Source organism: Chenopodium quinoa, unplaced genomic scaffold (genome assembly GCF_001683475.1).
Source record: "Chenopodium quinoa cultivar QQ74 unplaced genomic scaffold, ASM168347v1, whole genome shotgun sequence".
Classification (NCBI taxonomy): Eukaryota; Viridiplantae; Streptophyta; class Magnoliopsida; order Caryophyllales; family Amaranthaceae; genus Chenopodium; species Chenopodium quinoa.
Genome location: NW_018742720.1, coordinates 1,230,284 through 1,241,653, shown reverse-complemented (window position 1 = coordinate 1,241,653; position 11,370 = coordinate 1,230,284). Strand labels below are relative to the sequence as shown.

General features: G+C 34.1%; 2 protein-coding genes and 1 long non-coding RNA gene across 3 annotated transcripts; all 3 read right to left on the bottom strand.

The window, feature by feature from the left end:
- Positions 1 to 32: 32 nt before the first annotated feature.
- LOC110723103 (abscisic acid and environmental stress-inducible protein-like) lies at positions 33 to 921 on the bottom strand. Its single transcript, XM_021902401.1, has 2 exons — positions 743 to 921; positions 33 to 464 (listed from the first exon to the last, which is right to left on the bottom strand). Exons 1-2 carry the CDS (start codon positions 846 to 848, stop codon positions 238 to 240), a joined length of 333 nt encoding a protein of 110 aa, XP_021758093.1. The 5' UTR covers positions 849 to 921; the 3' UTR covers positions 33 to 237.
- Positions 922 to 1,794: 873 nt separating this feature from the next.
- Positions 1,795 to 4,433, bottom strand: LOC110723101 (polyadenylate-binding protein-interacting protein 6-like). Its single transcript, XM_021902396.1, has 3 exons — positions 4,229 to 4,433; positions 2,671 to 3,034; positions 1,795 to 2,521 (listed from the first exon to the last, which is right to left on the bottom strand). Exons 2-3 carry the CDS (start codon positions 3,010 to 3,012, stop codon positions 2,375 to 2,377), a joined length of 489 nt encoding a protein of 162 aa, XP_021758088.1. The 5' UTR covers positions 3,013 to 3,034; positions 4,229 to 4,433; the 3' UTR covers positions 1,795 to 2,374.
- A 1,009-nt stretch (positions 4,434 to 5,442) lies between these two features.
- LOC110722931 lies at positions 5,443 to 8,744 on the bottom strand. Its single transcript, XR_002511654.1, has 4 exons — positions 8,521 to 8,744; positions 6,175 to 6,240; positions 5,906 to 6,041; positions 5,443 to 5,781 (listed from the first exon to the last, which is right to left on the bottom strand). It is a non-coding gene; the product is annotated as an uncharacterized LOC110722931 (long non-coding RNA).
- Between the last annotated feature and the right edge of the window lie 2,626 nt (positions 8,745 to 11,370).

The window sequence follows — 11,370 nt, the reverse complement described above, 5'->3', positions numbered from 1 at the left end:
ACATACACTAATTTTTTTTTATATAGGGAAAAATCGCAAAATTTTAAAAACAATTACATAAAAATTAAAAACGGCCCGATTACATGAACATTTAACACGATAGTTGGCTAGGCAACGTAATAACATTACTACATTACATATCAAGCTTTTTATTTGTAACGAACGTACACTTGAAAGCTAGTTAAAGTTTTTAGTCCTGTGGCTTGGCTTCATCTTGAGGATCAACAGCATCCTAGCTTAGACAGGATGAGGGCAGCACCTTTGGCAGACACCGTTGTAGGCACGACGACCGCAGCAACCATATCGGCAGCTGTCACGGCGACCAGGATATCCTCCTCCACCACCATGGCCAGGGTATCCTCCACCGCCGTGGCCAGGGTATCCTCCACCGCCCTGGCCAGGGTATCCACCTCGGCCAGGGTAACCGTATTTGGCATCTTCTATGCCGTTGGCCTTGTTGTGAGCTACAGGACCATTTTTAAAGCATCAACATAAAGTTACAAAAAAGATTTAATTGTCACGTTACTAATTCACAAATAAACAAAGCCCAATGCATAAGAAAAAGGAATATATTTTGAATATAATAACCGCTTAATTTAAGATATTTGTGTGAAAAATATCACAATATGTCAAGATTTAGTTGTCACGTTACTAGTTCAAATTACACTATCAACGTGACTATATTATTAAAAACTGACAGATTGAATAGACGAGCATGTAAACAAAATACATAAAAACTCACCAGCTTTGTTAGAGTCCACAGCCATCTCTCGGGCTGCTTCCCCAGCATAAGCAATCGCGAAAACAACAGCCACAATGCATAGCACAAGTAAAGTTTTCGAAGCCATACTTAACTCTTAGCTCGATCTCGATCTCTATCTCTAAAACAATGAAGGGTGTATATGAAGAAGAGATTGTTGTGGATGCAAATATATGAAGCTACTTTTGGTTCCTTTTATAGGCAAATATGCATGGGGTGGGAAAGACAGGAAATCGGGAGTCATATGAGCAAGGAATGGGATGTCTGAATAATACAGTTGGTTATTTAAATGTGATGAAAGTTAGGACAATAATTTATTTTTGTCAGTAACAATAGGGGATAAATTAAATTATCTATACAAGCATTGTATAATACTAATGGACGTTGTTATGATATATTGTTATGTTATACGTTATCCAATTATCTCGTTACAAGAATTAAACACGTGACCTTTGATATGAAAAGTAAGATCTTAATCGTCAATCTTATACAAATCTTGTGTTTTTATACTTCAAACAAAAGATATTTAAGCTTTATGCTTTGTACTCCGTACTCGCGTAATTAATTGATTAGTCCATAAATGTATTTATAGATTTGATTAGTCCATAAATGTATTTATAGATTTTATACATAGAAATGATGGGCCATTGTGCTATACTGTTATATATAGTCCGATAATATTAAGACCCACTTATGAATTTATGACACAGTCGTCGGCTATATATATGATACAGTCGTACATTTTGTACCGACTTATATTTACCAAATTGGATTAAGTACAAAAAATTCCTTAGGTTTCAGACTGATACTATACAAAATGACCCAACAATGTCAAATTGTCATAGTTCATTTTGATTTGTATACACCATAGAAAACCCGAAAATTCACCATTTTTAGAATCAAGCTTACCCCTTTTTTTATTTATTTATTTTTTTTGTTTTGTATTTATAGATAGAAAATCTACCCAAAAAAAAAAAAAAAAAGGTGAGTAAAAAAGGATGATGTATGTAGAGGAAAGTTTACCACACTCAAACTCATAGAAAAAGATTTTTCACTGTTAAGCAAGAAATGCATATTTGAACATGCCCCAATTTCACTTGGGATTTGACCAAATTACAAAGACGGCCAAGGAGCCAAATTGCTAATCAGTACCAAAGCTGAAAGCAAACATCATACAGTTCTTGCAAAATCGATCTTCCAAATTATGAGACCAAGAAACACTTGCTACATCTTGTAACTCGATATGAGCATCACAGACATTCCTACATTTCAAACTCTTGATAAAAAGCAATCTCTGCCAATTGCTGTGGAGCTCCTAAGCCCACACAATCGGAAAAGATCACTATCATTGAAGGACAAGCTGAGATTTAACCTAAGTTGAAAAGTTTGCTGCAATTTTTTTCAGACAAACAGCCAATAAACCAGTAAAACCAACTAGCAATGACTCTCCTAAAGAACAAATATGTTCTTGTTTGAAGAAAAGCTATACAACTAAAAACATAAAGGGCACCAGTGTTCTCCCAGTAAACAAATTATCACACATATACCCACTCTATTCACAGATATCAATGTAACTAAGTTTTGCTGTTGTAAATCGATTTGCAGAGAGAACGATCAGGTAGCAACAGCTAAATCAGATGGACGGGCAGAGCTGCTAGATTCACCTGTCGCAATTACACCCTTTGCAGATGAGTACTCACTCGAAGAAGCAGGTGCCTCGGGGTGTTTGATATTCAAAGAATCAGGAATATTATCAACAGCCTGTATATAGATAGGGCAGGGACCAAAGTTATTAATAGGCTGAGAAATGCTTGTATTGATCTGTTGTAATGCAATCAAATTTTTTCAAATTTATATAATGAAGTAACAGAGAACTGTAATAATAATACAAGTAAAAACAAGAGAAATACCTCTAAATGGGTCAGCATGTCAACTGCAGAATCTAGGTCACCGCTATTAACATAATAGACATCGGCAACAGACTGATCAGAAACACCAGGAAACATCATTTGTAGATAAGCTAGATCCATTTCAGACTCTTCATCCATGAATTTGATGTCTGTTTCCTGAGAATATTCGCAAGATACACCATCAGCAGCATTCTTCAACTTGTTGTCATCCTTAGTAGGGAGACCAACTACACTAACAGCATTCGGAAGGGTCTTAGGGTCTTTATGCTCATTTAGCTCTCTCTTGGAGATTGGTACATATGAAGCAGCGTTTGGATTCAAAGACGATGTGCTTGATTTCATTATGGCGACTTGCAGGAAAATGCTGCAATAAAAGCAAATAAAACACATCAACCAAGACCACTTACACTTAATGCTCAACGATGAGCCAAATCTGTTCACTGGAAATAATAGGTCCCTCCCCCCCACGTCACATAAAAAAAAGGTTGATTATGTGAAATTATTGGCTGATAACTAACTAACAATACAAATTTCAAACTTCCATTTCTGCAGAAAAGAAATATGCAATTTTTTATGACTTTTAAAATCTGTTATACCCATTCAACAATACAGAGCAGAATAGTCAACATGACAAGATAAAATCCCTATGACACATTTCTTTTGATCCAAAATACAAGTCGTTCCACAATATCAAGATTATCAACGCAACATGAAATATCACCCTTAAACATCAATGTAGTAACGTTTATCATATCTTAAAAATGCAATACTAAATGCCACTATACAATAAGAATGTACTTTCAACTTTCACAGAGTTCCAATTTCTAATCATGTCCAAAGCAACAAAAATCAACTTAAGCAGCTTGTTTCTTGGATTAGAAAGAGCAGTAAACTTCTGAAACGAGCCCCGTAACAAAACATAATCACGCACAAAGGCTACGAGTCATTAAACCGCCACGACAACATTCCAGTGGATACCAAATACCAAAACAAGTCAGCACACAGGCCATATTTTCTTTAAGCAAGTAATATTCCCCAGACTGTCAAAAACAGAATGATGGTGCCATTCCAGCTAAAAAGTAGGTATTCTGTATTCATTAGGTAGCAAGTATTAAGCATATACTAGCTACTCCACAAAAATATTAACATACTCATACCAAATTTAACCTAGCTTTAAATTCCCAAAATTAATCTGTTTCTCACCAAAATAAATTAGGGCAGCATAAAATTAATCCAATAACTCAGCAGAATAGCTCATTTCCAGTCAAAATCAACACAGTTAATCGCAAAATAAAGATAAAATCAACGATTTATCGACAATCAATAGCAACAAAAGGCAGAAATAATGATCAAACAACAAAAAATCATTCATACAATCAAACAAACATCAAAATAACAAAAATAATCAATAAAAATAGAAAAAAATTACAATAAAAAAGAACTCATCATTTCAAAGTCAATCGTTAATCAAAACAAAGATAGTTCAAAAGAAAGATGATCAAAAGAATAATGATCAACGATAAAAGATATACATCAAAGAAAAGAGAAAAGTACTCACAATAATTCGATTAATTGATTGATTGATCGATCGAAGAGAAAAACAAAGAAACCCTAGAAATGATTACGATTGATGATCGAAGATGAAAAGGTGCGAAGGTCTTCAAGAGAGAGAAAGAATAATGAAGCTACTTTAATTTCTGGAATTCTCGTACTCCGCAAATTTATAAAGGGGTAGATTCTGAGAATAATGGTAACCGTTTGGCTACTACACCATTTTATTATTTTTACCACCATTTAATTTTAATTACATAATTTTATTAACCAACCACTAATCCATTTTATTAGCATGATGTGGATGTCATGTATTGTTACAATTATTGGCATTTGGCAACCACCTCAACATAACACCAGCAACATACCCCAAATAAAATTTAAAAAAGCGTAAAAGTTTTGTGTGAGATAGTTTTACGGTTTTACGTTGTTTCGATGTGATATTTTTAGGTAGAAATTTTGTTTTATGTTATTTTTATTTCCATATTTGGTAATGAGCTAGATTTTATCCGTGTAAATGTGTAATGCACTAGTTAAAATTTTTATTTGGATTGAATTTTATAAACTTTTTTTTGTTTTCTTCCCAAATTGCACGTAACTTTAAAAATAGAATTTAGTTGTATATATTTTTATTTTGAAAGAGTATTTGTTGCAAATCTTGGATAGTAAAATTACGGAGTCAATGAACACTTAGTAAAAGTAAATGCAACCCTTAATAAAAATTGTAAAAAATGGACTATGACATAAGAGAGCTGATACACATACAGCTATTGTATGTTGTCCCTACATACAACACCATTAGAAATTTGACATATCAATTTAGGAATCAAATATAAATTGAATTTAATGAAAGTTGTGCCTATTATTTTAGCTAATAGAAACATGCCAAATTAGAGTTGTATGTAGGACCACATACAATAATTGTATGTGTAGCCTTTATGAAACTAAAATTAGTTAATCATGGTTATTTATTAATATAAATATACTAGTTAGGCTTCTAGCCCTTTTGATGCATAGGCCATTACTTATAGGTTAATTTTCTTAAAGTGCGTTGTTTGTTAGTGTTATGCATAGGTATTCATGTGAAGATTAAAAGGTCACCATAGAAGATTAAAAAAAAATTGCAATGACCGATTTTTATAAAAACAATTTTTTTTTTTGTTTTTTTTTTAAGTAGTATAACAGAATGATACACTTAATTATAGAAGATACACACCACAGTAGTAGAACAACTCATATATTGAAATTTTCTCAACACAGTTTTTTTCAATATATTAGTAACTCTGGTTTGTAATTCTGTATCACAAGTTAAAAGTGGTATCAGTTTACAACATTAATAGGCACAATTCAGCAATTCCTATTTTACAAGCAACACAATGAGTATGCATCAATAGCCAACTCACTACTAAATTATCAACAATGGCAACATCCGACGAGGGGTTTTATACTTATATGCCTACATGGACTGCATTCCGGCACCCAATCCAGTCTAGCCACAATAATGTCAACCATATCACCATAGACACCATCACGCGTCATCCATGCTTTCTGTTTCACCACCTAAACCACAGCAAGAGTCAAGGACATTATGAAATCCCATATTTTAAGCAAACCCAATCTAATGAATTGAGTCTTCAGAAATTTCTGCAAGAAAGCAGCATTGCATGGATTAAAATGAGCTGACCAGCATAAAGAGACGCGAGACAAGAATTTGCAGTCACAACCATAATTGCCCAGTCCATGGATTAGCCCCTCAACGCTGTCAAGAAATCACTTCAATGGTCATCTTCGTTTAGTCCAGGGCAGTCCATGGATTCATACTGAAATCAAGGAAGGTAAATTTCAGGGGTTAGCTATCAAATGATGCAACTTACAGTTATGCTATTTAACTATATGAGTAACAATATTAATATTGAAAAGGCCTCACAGACTCACAGTGATTTAGACACACACCTGACATCCACAAAAGAGGCAATAGTGATGTTCTTCTCTAAGCTTCTCCAACAACTCTAGCAAATCCTGTATCAGATACACCAGAACTGTCATTTAGCGAATTCATATAGTATAAAAGAAATAACTGTAACACACCATCGAAATAACTATGAATAGAGCCTTTTCATTTCAGACATACATGAGGCAAGAGGGGAAAAAAATCAGCCATATAATTTAATCAATTGCAGACAATAAGAATCATAGCGACCCTGGAAGTAGCACACTCAGGCATAGCCTCAGCTACGTGTGAAAACAAATTTTATCAATTGCAAACATTACGATTCATTAATGATAATAGACTTTGTCAAAAAAAAAAAAAAGATAATAGACACTACATCAATGATACTTAGCAGACCACTGACATTGGTATGCAGAGCCAAAAGAGTCACAAATGCAAGCGTCAGGCATAAATTGAAACTCAAATCAACTTAACGCAATAAAATACTCAAATTTCAGGCACGAGCATGACTTTTCTTTCCATAACTAGCTACACCATGGCTTGTGGCAGCAGTAAAAGATATGGAAGTCGAGAACAAAGAGTAAGTTGAAAAGGAAGATGCAGGAATACATCTAAAGCAAAATGTAAGCTCCATCCAAGTCATAATACAATTGTATTTGCTTATGATTCAACTCTTGTACTTAAAAACTTATTTAGCCAAAACTTATCCAAACTAGAAAATATTTTTCTAGCACCTTTATAGTCATGGACTAACTTTCCATTACACCTATAATACAATTCATAATACAATTCATTAATTCTATACTAGGGTTGTCCAAATTATTATCGTCTTTCCCTGCCTATATCATGTCACTCTCCTTTAATGGCTTCAATCTAACAACCTTTTATGACTTTTGCAGGAGATTATTTTAATAAAACTCACCCAATTGTCAAAGGATCATTAATCTACAACGATGCATTTATTTTAGCATGGCACAAATTAACTTCCAATAACAAGGTGAAAACAAAGTAGACTCACAAATCTAGTGCAAGTGCTTCATCTGCTGCTTGAAAACACTTGAACAGGTTAAAAATCTATGTAGCTCACTACAACGGCACTTTGTTTAGTCAAAACCAAGACAGGCTAAAGCTGAATATCTAATTACTCGTGATGATCAAGGTCCATGCATAAACCTCAAAAAAGTGTAATAATCACATCTTTTCGAGGCCTGTCATTTGTCTAAGCTCAGAACAGTAGGAGTATGAAATCCCACTGTTCTGATACTCTGATCTGTACAGTGTATAGTCTAAGCTCAGAACACTACATGAAAAATCGGACTACATGAGACTACATTAGACATGAGAATTTTTCACAGTGATGAACTAGATACTCAGATGTCTATGAAATCCTTTCCCTGCATGAGGTTCCCGCAACTTTACAGTTTACACCCTCACATTGATGGGAAATTTAGAAGAGTTGAGAAGACATAACATGCATTTCAACTGAATGACACCAGACTACCAGAGTACCACACAGATCAAAATCCCCCATCATCATATAACCATACATTTTAATCCTCCGGACCACGAGTCCACAACTACAAACCATGTAAAACGAAGCCACAAACCAAACTCTTTTCAAGTGAACCAGTTATTCATTATGTAAAAAAGATGGATCTGTCATTCTTAATAAAGAAAAATCAAATGATTCAGTTATTCCATTTTCTTTCGACACCTAACACAGAACTAAACACAGAATATGTCAATAACCCAACAACACATGATTATAATATACTCACAAAGTATCCTTTGGGATCCAACAGTCATAGATAGAACGCGGTCACAATTCACATAAATCCATATGTAGAAACTAAGGAAAAATTCCAAGTGAGATTCGAGTAAGGATATCAGCAATACAATACAAGAATAGCTACATAAACCAAATCGCTTATAGTCTTATGAAAGTGAAATAACAAATTCACTGGAAGATGGTAATCAATATGGCTAATCGGCTTTCACCAGAACTAAAGATTTCTGTACACATAAAGTGGATTGTCTTTGCACATATAATGTTCCTAGCTTAATAGAACAAGGATACAAGTATGATAGAAGAACACTTAAAAATATTCAACCTCAAAAGTCTTCACCCATTTGCACCAAATTCAAATTTTAATAAGAAGGCAAAATGTTGGGCAATACCAAACAATATAAGATGACAAATTACTCCAGTAAATATAAATCATGAATACATTGAACTTAAAATGAACACAATTCAACCATTTTAAATCCCAAGAAAATAACCATTAAACACAAACATATGACAACGCTAATAAAATTCAAACAACAAATATATTTCCAATAAAATATACCTCTTCAGTAATCACTTCCTCTTACTCCGGCTCAACCGATTCTCCAACTGATCAACCCCCGACTTCGCCTTATAATGGTTAATCACAACCCTGTTACTTTTCCATTGCAATTTTTGTCGAAACCCGAAATCCTCCAACATAACCTCCTCCGTTTTCGTCTTCCACACTTTATTAACTTTCTTGCAACTCTAAATAATCACTCTAAATAAACCCAATATATTTGATTTTTTCAAGAAACCTAATATTATATTTGATCGGGGAATTGTTGATTGGAGATTTTTCTAAGGGTAATACCGTAATAATGGGTTTTTAGAATCACTCAAAATAATAAGCTGACTTGGCATTTCTCCGGGCCCACCTGTATAAACGGTTACAGAAAACTGAATTTCCCGCTTTCTCTCTCCTCTGTAATAACAAACTAACACTCCCATTTTCTCTCTCCTCAATCTCACCAAATTCAAAGCTTACCGCCATTGTTACATTCGATCAAGCTTTTGCCCTAATCTTCATCGTCCACCTCACTACTTTGTTGCAACTTCAGTTCTACTGCTACGTTCTTTGATTTCGCATTTTTTCTCTCTCCTCATTCTCACCGACTTCAACCTCCGCCATTGTTACATCGATCAAGCTTCTGCGCTTTTCTTCGTCGTTCTCTTCAATACTCTCTTGCAACTCCTTTCTACATCTGCGTTCTTTGATTTCGCATCACGTCGCTTAATTCAACCATTCTTTGGTAGAATTTCGTTTGTTTGTTCATAATCCAATTTCGTTTCTTCAGGTATATTTTCCAGAATTTGAGCTTCAATTTTTATCTTTGTTCATCATATTTCTAGTAATATTGCATTGTTTATGCCGTTTTTTTTTTTTTTGCTTATTTTCAGATTTCTCTCGCCTCTTTCGATCAAGCTTTCGCGATAATCTTTGTCATTCACTTCGGTGCTTTCCTGCAACTCGTTTCTACCTGCTACATTGACAATTTCAGAGCATTATTTGCTCTCGATCGAATTTACGACTTTCCACTTCGTCCGGTAAACTTCGTAATTTTTTCTTTGTCGATTCATCTCGATTCTTGAATTTCCGGGCTTGATTTTCTACATATGTTTTACAGTTATTCTTGAGTACCGGTGTTCGTTTCGCCTTCTTTCGATGGATCGCACCGATGGTACGTCAATTCGTAATTTCATCCTATTTTTTCTATTTGCGGCGTCTATGTGGTATTGAATATATTATGCGTTGAGTGTAGTTTTTTGAATGTTTCTATGTAGTATGGAAGTATGTAACTACGTAATATGTGCTAGTGAATAATGATGATAGCTGACATGCATTTCATTTCTGAAGTGAATTTAGTAATTTACTAGCTTTTCAATTATATTATTGATGGCCCAATTTTATTTGATTGATCTTTGCTAAACAAATAATGACCCAAATGATAACCAATCCGTTTAACAATGCTAAAGTACAAAATAAAATTACTAGTTCACATGTTAAAGTACACATAAAATTACCCAAATGATAGCCATTGCAAAATGATTTCCATATGCAACTTGCAATTCATAACATTTCTCTATACCAACCAAGCCACAATCAATTTATTTAAATAAAAAAATAATTTTCTAATATTATTATTTTAATTAACTTAGATGTAGAGACTCCTCTACTCCCAGACCAGCGGTCGGAGTCACCACCACCTGAGCAGCCGCGGGCACCTCTTGTCCATGTACAGCGGTCTCGCGGTTTTACTGCTTTAGGACTACCGTCCCTCCCCACTTTGAGTCTCCGGTCGACTCATCCCCGTCTGTCGCTGCTACGAGGCACACCTCCACTCCGGGTTTCTGACACGAGCCAGACTCAGCCCGAGGCGAGCCAGACTCAGCCCGAGACAAGCCAGACTCAGCTTGGCACGACTCCAGTACCGCCCGGCTCGACACCAGCAGAGCATGGCCTGGCTTACCGCGTGTTGAGCATACTGAGGTAAGTTCTATATTTCTAATATATTGTTTTAGTATTTTATGTGTTTCTCGATCTTGCTAATGTTTATCTAGGATCTTGCTAATGTCTAGCAATCAACTAGCATAGTTCCCGTGCGATGCACGTTTTACAAATCAACATATTAATTTATAATTTAATTTAATGATTAATGACAGAATCACTAAAATTAACAAATTAAACATTATAAAGACTCACAATAATGATCAATGGATAAATTAGAAAATGACAATGTAAATACTGTATATACAAACAAACATTCATCATTGTAGTAATATTTTACGATCCCTTAAACAAGTAAAATAAAATTTTAAGTTATTCTCATTTCTAATTTATTTTTAATTTTTCCAAATTGTGGGTTTCAATCCAGTGACAAAGGCAAACTAATAAAAAATATCATGATAAAATAATTTTTTCCTATGAATAAAGGTTTTATGTAGGTTTTACTTACAACAAAAAATTTAAGTTTGAAACTAACTCTATTTTTTTTATTAGTTGCAACTAATAAGAAATTTTTTATATCCCATAAATAATGCACCCTTGTTACAACTTGCAAGCAAAAGAAACAGGGGTAATATTAAAAACCAAATATGTTGAACATTAGTATGATTTATATAAATTTTAGAATATGTTCACTCAAATACCTAGCCAACCCTAGTACATACTATTCATCATGTTTTTTTTCAATTAAATTTCTATTTTTAAACCCGGCATAATACCCGTTTTGCGTTACCTCGAAAATGACAATGAACATACACACAAATATAGACTCACATAATGACCAAGGGATTAAGAAATGACAATGCAAATAATATTTTACATTCCCGTCAATTATAAAATAAAATTTTACAATATTCTCATTTC